The sequence below is a fragment of the Thermobia domestica genome, chromosome 16 (genome assembly GCF_964235325.1).
Source record: "Thermobia domestica chromosome 16, izTheDome1.hap1.1, whole genome shotgun sequence".
Lineage (NCBI taxonomy): Eukaryota > Metazoa > Arthropoda > Insecta > Zygentoma > Lepismatidae > Thermobia > Thermobia domestica.
Window position 1 is genome coordinate 121,346,410 of NC_137469.1, and position 12,830 is coordinate 121,359,239.

Here is a 12,830-nt window from a genome sequence, read left to right on the forward strand (position 1 = left end):
CGCGCATTATGATTACTATCCTAACTACAAAGAAATTAAATATCGCCATGTTACTAATAAATAAATACAAAAAGAAATCACATTCACTACATACACGAAAACAAACGGCAGTGAGGCAGGCCTTACGTAACTCGAAAAGAAATAGTTTTTAGGATAAGAATATTTTAAGGGAGAAAACACTACTCCTCCGAAACTGTTTGTGGATCCCTAAGAACAACTCGCAAACTGATGCACTTCGCAGAACCTGTCCATCACTAACTATATCTGCACAACATGGCGTCACCGAGTTATGCTTACTATTTTAGTTCTTCAGTCCGGTTTTTTTTTACTATGAAAATCTAGCAAATTATGGCTCCGTAGCTTCCTGCTTGGTAGTTATTCAACTATTATATTAGTTTTACCTTTTACTGCAGCTTTTCTAGCTCCTTTCTGTTTTTCTGAGCTGGAAGATCCGAGTCTGGCTGTTGTCAGCAAAATTTTCAGGCATGGAATGGGAATAATCGCGCTCTAATATCATAGCGTGGGTGAATCCTCCAATCAAAACAAAGCATTTTTGGCGGTGGGGCTTTGAAACGAATAAAATTTGGTAAAATCTGGATTAAACTAGATTTCAGAAGGACCTAGGTATCTAAAAGAGAGGTGAAGGGTGGTCCTGAAAATTCTGTCGAATTTTAGATTGGTTATTTGATCTGAAAAGTTCCGTCCAATAGTGGATCTATATTTTCAGATCGCACTGACACCGTAAGGGTTGTAATAATCCATTTACATATCCATATACAAGACTTATAACTAATTTAAAATATAAATAAAGATATTGATTCCCAAAACTATAATTCCTAATGAAGTTTTACAGTTTTCCATGTTAATTTGAAACAGAACAACAAACAAAATTACGAATTATATGAACAGCCAGAAATTTTTTGTTAAACGTCAAGTACAGTCGGTGCAAAAAATTTCGGGCACCCTCCTATTAAAAACATCATCACATTAGACTGTAATGGCATATTACATCTGTACTTTCCAAATAACGTAATTTCACCTTTATAGGCTATCATTTAAGGTACTTTGCTTACTTTGTGACAGGCTCATTCTTTTCGATGGGATATGTTTTACAGGAAGCACCTCAAATTACGTATTCATTTAACCTTTTGAAGGCACCAGGGCCTGTGCGTTGAAGGATCTATACAGTACCATATTTCACATAAGTAGAAATAAATCCTAGGTTAAGCGGTTTTGCGTATCCAGACTCGTAACTATGAAAACATTTACGACCACTTCAACCACAATCATTTCAAGGATTCAAACTGTTTTATATAAGTGTTAGAATGTAAAATCGAATGTGCTTTATTCGGAAAATAGTTTTATACATTGCAAGACCTGTAACGGCCAAATATTCACTGCAAACTCATAGTCGTATTATCTGTCACACAGGGGTGTCATTTCAGACTTCGCTGGAAGGGGCAAGATCACCACTGACGTAAGACTTTCTCGTTTTGTACTAATATATTAGTAGATAGTCGATTAAAGTATACGTAATCTTCAAACTCTTGGGGGGCAAATTGCCCCCTCCTGCCCTCCCTAAAGTATGCCCCCGCTATCACATAAAATAATGCATGTTATTTCGCGGGATAGTATATCTTGCCCCGTGAAGTGATGGAAGATATGAGAAAACTAATTCGCTTAATAATGTAATTGAGCTTAAAAACTTTTAAGCCTGTGGATCCTGGTAAAACAACAAAATATATTACGTTTCCAAATGCAATTTACACAATAAATAACACGAACAATGTGAGAAGCATGGAAAGCAGAGAAACTGTTATATTGTAAGACGACAGAAACAAAAGTCACAAGCTGAATGTTTAAAGTCTATAGGAAAAAAATGACCACCTGAGTATGTGGCGTAGTGGGTAACGTTCTAACTTACAAACATCAGCTGATCCATGTTTGCATATTCGTCAAGTGCACCTTTTTTCTTTTCGTCGAAGGAAGAGCTATTACTTGAAGTATTTCCTTTTTTCTTGTCGAAGGAACACCCATTACTTGTAGTATTAGAGTTTCATATATGGTGTCATTATGTTAGATTTTTTCTTATTCTTTTCTAAGGTAATAATAGCTTCTGTACAAGGCTGCAGGTATGATTCTGCCTAAGCAGATCAAAAGTAAGGATATTCAAGATTTCTTTCCACTATAAAATATAAAAAGAAACTTTCATCCGAAACTAAATTACAAGTAACTGAAATAAAATAGCAAGTGTCTGCCAGCTGACTCAAACAGGATTTGTGTTTCTGGTCGTCTATCTGTCTGTCTGTTTCACCATAACTCTTGTAAAACTTACTTCATTTTAATTAAACTTGGTATATGCCTTCCTCCAATCTTTGAAAATAACTTTATTGTTTGAAGTTTCAAGAATCTATGAAAATAAGTTAGTGAAAGGAAATAAAATCTTCTGCGTTTTGTATTTTGCTAAAAAAAAAAGTGGGGTGGGCCACACACCTTCGAAACCGTTGATTACGAAATATTAAAAGTGCAAATAAGTATACGTCATAAGTTCTTAAAGGATGTGGAAAATTGCAACGAAACTTCGTGTAGGGACAATTTGCAAGACAATAAACCAAATGTGTTTTAATTCGTGCTGAAAAACAGTGTTGAGGCCAAGGCTCCCTCCGAAAAAAGTAAATAAATCCGTAATAGCGCAGGAAGGAGTGGACTGAAGCAAACGAAATTGTGTGTAGAAATTGTATATGTAAAATAAGGCCTCTCGTGTTTCTCAAGTGTCCCTTCTGATTTGCTTCAAATTTAGCACATCAACAGTAAACAGGAAATACACACGCGTTTTTGTTAATGCGGAAAAGCATTGTAAGTATTAAAGGCGCTCCTGAAATACTATAAAATACGCTATACTGTTCGTACTTACTGTTGATCTGCCAAATTTGAAGAAATCGGATGGGGACACTTGTGAATCACGGAAAGCCTTAATTTACATATACTATATCTACATACAATTTCTTTTGCTTCGGTACACTCCTTCCGCTACCCAACACCTCGGTTCACTGAACAGTTTACTTTTCTTTTCAGGAAAATAGGAAACACGTATTCCTTCATTTTACGTCTACAATATCTGTGCACAATTTCGCTCCCTTCGGGCCACTTGGTTTTGCCTTTCTTGATTCAACTTTCAAAACTTTGAGTGGGGACTTTTGCCCCCTAAAATCGTTTTCCCGCAGAAAATAAAAACGAAACACGTATTCGTTTATTTCATGTGTAGTATCTATCTGCCAAATTTTATCAAAATCGGAGTGTTTCACTTGGGAAGTGTTGCTTGTGATCAGTGTTATTAGTGATGATATGACATGCTAACGTGAAATAAAAGCAAGGATATGAATGGCGAAAGATGACTTTAGGATGAAGAACACACTCTTTTATGTGACAGTTAATAAAGAGCTGAAAAGAGACTATTAAAATGCTGTGAGTACTGTATTTTACTGTATTGTATAAGGTAGAAAGATGGACATTACGCAAAAATGATGAAAAAGAATTGCAGGCATTCGAAATATGGGTATGGAGATATATAGAGGGAATTAGGCGTGTCGAGAGTAAAACGAAGGTAAGGGTGTTAGAAATGGTAGGGAAAAATATTTGGTCTAGGAATTAATTCGTGCGGGTGGACAAGAGATGGCGCAACGAACGGAGCGTCCCACAGTTCCATGTATCCACACATGTGTTGCAAACCCCTGTCATCGTATATCGTTCGTAGTATAGGGCAGTGGATTAAAGCGTCAACAACACCAGTTTGTAGTTAAGTGAACATGGCGCAATTTGTGCTTGATAAAGTGTTTTTGCGGGGTGTCCTGCTGCATTACTTTAACATGCAGAAAAGTGCGACTGAAAGTCATCGTATTTTGGTGGAAGTGTATGGTGACCATGCTCTAGCTGAGCGAACGTGTCAGAAGTGGTTTGCACGGTTTAGAAGTGGTGATTTCGGCTTGGCAGACAAAGAGCGAGCTGGACAGCCAAAAAAATTTCAAGACGAAGAATTGACAGCATTGCTCGAGCAGGATTCGTGTCAAACGCAGGAACAACTTGCAGCAGCATTAGGCGTTGATCAAACAACAGTCTCCAAACGCTTGAAGGCCATGGGAATGATTCAAAAGATGTCACATTGGGTTCCACATGAATTGAAAGACAGAGACGTTGAAAGACGAAAAACCATTTGCGAATTGCTGCTTCAACGACAGAGCAGAAAGGGGTTTCTGCATCGAATTATTACGGGTGATGAGAAGTGGATCCATTACGAGAACCCTAAACGAAAAAAGGCCTGGGTAAAACCAGGTGAACCAGGTCCATCACAACCAAAACGAGATATTCACTGTGCAAAGGTTATGCTGTGCATATGGTGGGATATGAAAGGTGTGGTGTACTATGAGCTGCTGCAACCGGGTGAAACTATGAATGGAGAACGTTATCGACGACAATTAATGCGTTTGAAGCAAGCTCTGGCCAGAACACGACCAGAATGGGAGAACAGACATGATAAACTTATTATTCAACATGATAACGCTCGCCCACATGTCGCAAAACCGGTCAAAACCTATTTAGAAAATGTCGGATGGGAAGTTTTACCCCACCCGCCGTATTCACCAGACGTTGCTCCTTCGGACTACTACTTGTTCGATTGCATGAACAACGATTTGATTGGACAGCGGTTTACTTCTTCAGAAGATATCGAAACATGGGTCTCTGACTGGATCGCTTCCAAGGATGAGGACTTCTTTCGCCACGAAATCCGTACATTGCCTGACAGATGGGCGAAAGTGGTGGCTAGCGATGGACAATATTTTTCTTAAGGTATTTATGTATTTTGTGTTTGTACTACAGCTTCAATGTGTGCGTACCAACCGCAAGAATTAATTCCTAGACCAAATATTATTAAGAAGAGGAAGATAAACCGGTTGGGATATTGATTAAGAATGAACTGTATCATGAAGGACGTGATGGAGGTTATGACGGCACGAAAGACAAGGAGGGGACGAATTAGCCTATATCGAAACAGAATTAGACTATGGGAGATATCAAAATAAAAATCGTATGTGAAGATGAAGAGGTTAACAGAAGATCATGGAGCATAGCAGGTTCTCAGCTGGTGCGAGAGACCCGCTAATAATGGCGGAATACCTCTCATGATAATGATGCAGATTATGCACAGTAGAAAAAGAAAGATCCACTTTACTGACATTTCTAATACGAATCACAATGCAAATTTCTACAGGCTGTCAAAATGCCTCGCTCTAAAGGCTGTAGAGAACTATCTGCTAATCTGGGAGGGGAAATTATATATCGAGTCACAGTGGTACAAACTCTCATTCAGATTGCTTGCGTTTTGGGCTGTGACGATAAAACAGTGATGAAATTGATTTAGCGGTATGAAGAAAGTGGTGAATATTTCATATCTCGGCCAAGAAGTGGGAGACTAATAATAATAATAATCTCAGGAATTTATATTTAATTCCAGCAAGACGTTTGCATACCCTCCTAGTGCAGTATTATTTTTTAAATGGTCATTATAAAATTGTCAAGCTTAATTGTAAAGGGTCATTATAAGTGGACATTATAATACATTTAAAGGGTCATATACTATTCATTTCACAATTCATTTCTGCCCTAGCCTTCGCCCCTCTTACTCGCTCTTCACACTTACCCAAGAGGAATCTGCGCCCCCAGGTTGAGAACTACTGCTTTCCATTGAGGCATTCTGACAGTCTGTTAAAAATTTTCATTTTGACTACTATCAGTAAACTGGATCCTTTTGTTTCTACTGCGCACGCACTAGTGACTTTTCATGAAAGATCATGAATAATTTTGATAATTTATATACATAGGTACTGTTTATGGACGAAAATGTAATAGAACCTATATCAATAACATATCGTTCATATATCATTACTCAAAGTAACAAATATGATGAACATAAACATAAGATCAATCGACATATTACATTAGGGTGAAATACGCTTAAACTTCAGACACTACAAAATACGTTTCATTTGCTCTCACTGCCGATCTAGTGGCTAGCACGTGTGCCTTTGGTATATGGTGTCCCGGGTTCGATTCTCGCTGGGAGAAAATTTGGAACAGTCTCATTAACAGTCTTCAATGTTTTTGTGTTCGTGTCCCTGTCGTTCAAGGTTATTGAAAATAACTGTGAAATGTGTATACCGAGTAGAAAATAGGGACAAGTTACTGAGATAGTTCGGTGAATCAGTTCACTTAAAGAGAAGAAAAAAGTGGTCTAAAGCGCTTGCGCGTAAATCACTCTTAAAGGTTAGTTCGTGTCCTATTAAAGTAAGATTTTTCTTTTACGTGTTCTCGAAGTTTCTCTTTGTGTTTCTATCGGATTCGATTAAATAGAACTTCGAATAGAGCCGACGTGGAATTCAGTTATTGACTAAGCCAGAAATTCTGATAAAGATACGACTATTTTATTATTATTATTATTATTATTATTATTATTATTATTATTATTATTATTAGTAGTAGTAGTAGTAGTAGTAGTAGTAGTAGTAGTTAAAGTACGAAGTTTAAAATGAGGCGATGCAGCATTTACTTAAACTAAACGACAATTTATTTGGTAATATTCACTAGTCCACCATACATTTGCGAGATTTTGCTTTGGGAAATGAAGTGCATACAACATTGAACAGTAAAAATATTACAATAAAAATATATCATTAAAAATATTGATTAAGCAATTGGAGTCACACATGCCTTTCCAGTAAGAATTATATAGAGAGAGGATTTACATTAAAGTGCAATCCACACGAATATTCGAGTTTTAATCCGACTAGAAATCGATAACTTACACGATAATATTTACTTCATTACTTCTATAATTCTTTATTCTTTTACGTATTCTTTATGTTATGATTTTGCCATTTAGAAAGAGAAATAAATGTAATGTTCTATTTATTAAGAAAAGCTTTAAACACTGGTAATTTCAAGGGAGAATTTAAGATCCTGTCGACCTATCAAATTTCATCCTTGGTGCCATATCTTCGATCATGCTCAAAGTGGACTAATAGTGTTTTAGCTGTTTTCGGTCCTTCATATATTGACAATCCCCCGGGAAGAACCTTCTGAAATCACCAATGCTTATAAATAATTTTCATTACAAATGAAAGGATAATAATAGAATATGGAACATACTTAATATTTTGTTTTCAGCTATGGATTTTATATTTGCAATTCATATAATGTTCCGTTCTAATCGAATTTGAAAGAAACGTAGTTGCTAAAGACTTATTCAAAGAAATGTTCTCAGAACTCTTACGAAAATAGGAACACACTTTTAAAAAAGAGAATACTTCCTACAGTGTTTGAACACATAAACTTCTGATTGACAGGTATTTACTGAAACCGCTCGACCATTTCGCATGCCTTCACAGCGCCTCTTTCGACTTTTGTATAAAGTGGTTTTCTGCTCCACACTCGCTTTTGTTTATGTCGGTACAATTGTGAGTTTGGCGTGATATTTTTACGTTACAGTGCTTGCAATGTATAAAAGTCTTCTATAATAGATTTGATAGCATAGTATTTGATTCAAAATAAATGAGTTCTGTATTTTGTTTTTAAAAATCTGTAGTGTTGATAATTTAGTGAATACCCTTCGAGTCCTCAATTACATATTCCTGTTGTTTGCCAATCACTTTGTCTATTAACAAGCGACTGTTTTGAACAAACTGAAAAGGCTCTTTATTTAAGAAAGGCAGAATAAGTAACGTTTTAGGTGAGTGGTTAGAGTTGTGCTTTTCTGATCCCGCAGTTTGGGTTCGATTCTCGTCCTCCCCTTTACACAATTTTTAAAATGTTTCATTTACAAGGCTGAGCTCCAGTTGGATACTGCTAAATGAAAGATTATCTCCAGTGGAGAAATTTAGTGATGATGTAATTCTGAAAATAAAGGAAGAAAAATAAATGAAAAAAAAACAGTTACAGAGTTAATTTTGTTAATGGTTCTATATTTGATATTATCCGTTAATTTCATGCATTCTTAAGTTATTGTTTATTAATATTATATTCTCCCTCTTTTCTTTGTGTCTCAATGTGTACATTTTCACAAATATTATACAAACCATGAACTCTTAGTAATATTCCCAACTTAACGGGAAATACGTTAATACGGATAAGTTCTCCAGCTCGTCTGAGTGTTATCGAATCTTGCATTTATAATATTTACAAATAAATTACCAATAGCATTTTCAAAAATCATTTAATGATTAACGAAATCAACAATTTCTTCTTTCGAAGTAATATTACGTATCAAACAGTGGCACCGGAACCTAGGAGCTCACGCTCGCGTTTAGACCCCCATAATTTTCATTGGGGGTTGGGTTCTTCTTCCCAAATGATCCATCCATATTTTTAATTGATTTACAAGTAGGACTACTGTTAATAGTTTCAAAACTAAGCGCAAAGCTTTGAGTTAGTTAAAAAAAATAACCTACTACATATACCACACACTCTATCCGTATATTATTTGATACGCTGATATGTATAGTTATTTGAACTAAGTAAACTTGTTTATAATCCCTCATTTGAGTTAATTACAGTATAAGATTAACCAAGTCCCCCGACTGTTATCATCTAATCTGCTTTTCTAGTATCTTTATAATTTTTTCAAGTGCTTCTGTATAATTTTACATGTGTATCACACAAACAAGAATTATTGTGAGTACAAGTATCCAAAGATTCCCTTTTGTCATTTCGTCAGCCAGCGTTTTGCTCCACTTCTGCACAAAAACACTCTTTACGAATTGTTCTTTTCACAGGTGGGGACAACTTCATGCTGCTGTTCTAGCTACTCTACCAGGCGTAATTAATCTTGGAGCGGGCATTAGTTGGGTTGCTTAACTCACGGATTTTGTACCTCATGAGTTTATGTGGCCCACTGTACAATTTTCCTTTGATCTAACCCGTTTTTGTGTGAGCTTATGTGATGAATTTAACTTTATACTTTTTCTTTTGAGTGATATGGGATAACTGTAACATATCTCTAAAATTGCCTTTGATCGAATTGATATAGATATACTGTATTGTGTCATCATGGCTTTTTTGTGTGATGTTATGTGACGAATTTAGATCTATACTTTCTCTTTTGAATTATATGGGATAACTGTAGCATAAATTGCCTTTGATCGAATTGATATAGACATAGTGTCTTGCGACAGGGATGATCTTGATTACAGAGTTAATGTTTGCTGAGTTGCAAAGGTATAAGAAATCAAATACTTGTAGTGTGTCAAAAAACTCGATAAGTTACTCTACAAAAAAGTAATGTTATCTCATGATACGTTGTATAATACACGTACAGTAATATATGAAAGCACTTCTATCATTTGTAGTCACCCCGTATTGTTTTGTGCTTTACAAACCAATAATTTGTTTGAACATATCTCAAACCACACTTCATCGGCATTATCTTTTAAATAACAAACAGACCGAAGAAGAAATGAATTGGTGTTTTTGAGAAAATTCTAGATGAAATTCATATATGTAAACATACATCTGCTTTTCAGCAAGATTTAAGATTATCTACCATCTTTGAGATTGAAGCTAATATCAATCATCAGGTAATGCCATTTACTTAATATTCATACTCAGGATTTCGTTTCGATTTCTATGGGGTGCACAGTGGTAGAGCCATTACCTTAAGTGCGTGGGTTTCCTGGTTCAATTCCCGATCAAGTAAGTTTGTTGTAGACAAGATCGTGTTTATGAGATTTTTTCGGGGAACTCCCGTCTCTTGCCACATTCTAATTGCGTCAATTCTTTCCTCTTCATTCACTTGCTTTAATCATCCGTCTTCCTTAGCCTAAAAGGCATTACGTGGGAAGTTAAACCAGGGGCGGATCCAGGGGAGGCGATCGGAGCAATCGTTCCCCTTTCCCACCAGAAGGGGAAGCTTCCTTATTTTATATATAAATCAAACCCATCCCAGAGTTTGGAGCTTTTAAAAGTAGCTCTAAGTAGCAGTATTAAAATCCACCGCCCCCCCTTCCAGAAGTCTGTCCTGGATCCGACCCTGCGTTAAACTGACAGATTTCATTTCATTAATTTCATTTCGATTTCTGATTTTAAAAAATGATTCCAGAGATTTGATTCACGTTCATAAAAGAACACTATGATTACTACAAAAAGACTTTCACTTTATAACAGCTACGACAGAAACAATATTTCATCACTAAACATAAATTTATTCATATTGTATATCATTACCTTATCAAAATTCACCCCAAAAAATATTATGTAAATAATGTATTATGGTAATCATACCTATTGGTCCTTTGGGCATCTTTTTGAATCTTCCTTCCTTATGAAGTTGTTGTATTCTCTGGTTAAGTCTAGGAATCCGATGACCATACACTGTTAAGGCATTATTTTCTTGTTCCCTTATGAGCCTTAGTTCTTCCTTCAATTGTGCTTTAAATAAAAGGTATGTAGAATTATTGACCGGAAATAACCAAAAGATATCATGCAAGAATAGCAATAGAATATCACAAACAAGATCACATGAATACATAAGTCACTTTGTTGACGTATCTAAATCAAATGTAAAGAAAACTGATTATTGATGACCAGGTGTAATACTTTCATACTTACCAATTTGACGTTGTGATTCTCTTTTTTCTGTCTCTAAGGAAACTTCTTGTTCCCGGCGTTCTAAATCTTTTTCCTTCATCTGCTCAAGTTGCTTTCTTAGAGGTTCTATTTGTATATTAATAGACTCACGTTGTTCTTTTAATAACTTTTTCTTCTTTTCTATTTCCGATTTTCTAGCTTCAATGTCAGCAGCAGACCTAGGAGAGATTTATACTATCATCACACCTGTATGCACTGACCTTCTGCAGAAAAAGGCATTGTGCTCAATCAAAGAAAATAAGGTATAGATTATTTTTTACTTATATGAACGGAACTCCTCCAACGATCAAGATACTAGGTATTCTGACTCTCTATAACACTAAAAGAAAAATAGTACAAGCCACCAGCAATAAATTTTATCACTCCAACTTCTTAAACTAAATCATGTTACGCCGCAATTATTACTTGGGAAATATGAACAAAATTATGAGGCGTTTTTGCCCGATGAAAATTTATTTCCAGAAATAAACTACTCCTTATGGATTTTTCATAAGAAATTACTTATTCCATATTTTAGGGATATTAATAAAATGTTTGTTTATAAAACATGAATAAAACCGCATCTGTTGTATTTGACAAAAGTGTCACAAAACAACTTGTTCCAACAGTAAACTACCTATTTTAAATATTTTCATGCAAGTGATTTACGCGAATCATCTTAGCACATACATGATATGGTTAAAAAATAAAAAGGCGACTTTTGGTATTTTTGTAATTATTATTATTATTATTATTATTATTATTATTATTATTATTATTATTATTATTATTATTATTATTTGGTATTTTACATGTATGGAAATATACAGTTTTAAGTGTTGTTACAAATTATGTCATTGCTCGTAAGTTACAACTACGAAACTTTTGAAACTTTTTAAATCGAATTATCTTAGTACATAAATGATATAGACAAAATGTAAGAAGGGTACTTTTGGTTTTTTTGTATTTTTTTTTTATTTTGCGTGTACGGAAATATACAGTTTTAAGTTTTATTACAAATTGTATCATTGCTCATAGGTTACACTCTTGAAGCTTCTTTTTATCACATACATGATATGGTTAAAAAATAAAAGGGTGCTTTTGGTATTGTTGCAATTATTATTATTATTTGCGATTTAAATGTACCGAAATATACAGATTTACTGTTGTTAACAGAATATGCCTTTTGTCTGAAGTAGTGATGGCCAATTCCGGAATTTGTACTTTCCGCATTCTGAAAAGTAAAACCGTAAAAATTTCGAAATTCGGAAAAATGTGGAATTCGGGAAAATTTCGGAAAGTGAAACTTCCGATTTCGGAACATTTTGGCCATCCCTACTCTGAAGTGACAACTGTCACACTTTAAAACTTTTTCAATTAATCATCTTACGAGGAAGGTCCATAAACCGTGAGAGTTGAAGTTTGATGAAAATTTGTGACAAGATTCAGTTCGAGTTGCTAAGTAACGTAGTAATAGTTACTGGATGCGCAAACGCTTCGTTGAGCTGCCACACCGACGCCATCTTGAAATCCTGTAGGCAATGTCCAAGAATACCCTTTTAGTACAAAAATGAAAAAGCTTTTGATAGATCTGACTTCAGTATTGTAAACCAAAGTAGATCATCTATATGTGAGAGTACTTCCAGTGCATGATCGCCATCTTGAAAGGCGCCATATTGAATCGCCGTCAAATATGATAAATGGCAAGGGGATCATGTGGGGTATCAAATAGCACTGGAATTTACTCCTGAATCTATTTCTATAACCAAAGTTTACATATCTGTTTTCACTTCAGAGTTAAGAGCTCTCTCGCTCACAGGAACATATAAAAACTGAGCAACTAAAATTTGTGTTATGAAATGCGGTCGTGCGAACAATTGCATGATTTTAACTAATGCAGTACAATAGCCACTATACCAATCAGATCTTGAGACTAGCAAGAGAAATCGTTAATTAAATTGAAATGCCTGTAGTGAAAAATGGAATAGCAGCATGCTAGAATTATACCTATTTCAAAGTGCGATGGAATAGACTGCTGGTCGATGAAACACATGCCAAATAGTACTGACAAGCAAATAATACCAAAATGGATTGTTCGGATATATATTAGAAAAATGATATAAACTGGTACATATTAGTTGAACGACCAAAATGGTTCG

General features: G+C 35.2%; 1 protein-coding gene across 1 annotated transcript in view; it reads right to left on the reverse strand.

Annotated features, from left to right (window-relative positions):
- LOC145673382 (structural maintenance of chromosomes protein 6-like) overlaps positions 1 to 12,830 on the reverse strand; it is a 260,927-nt gene that overhangs the window by 151,751 nt on the left and 96,346 nt on the right. The window contains exons 12-13 of the mRNA XM_081743030.1: positions 10,654 to 10,850; positions 10,327 to 10,473 (exon numbers count right to left, since the gene is read on the reverse strand). Of these exons, the coding sequence (XP_081599156.1) occupies positions 10,327 to 10,473; positions 10,654 to 10,850 (344 nt within the window). The remainder of the gene's footprint in view (positions 1 to 10,326; positions 10,474 to 10,653; positions 10,851 to 12,830) is intronic.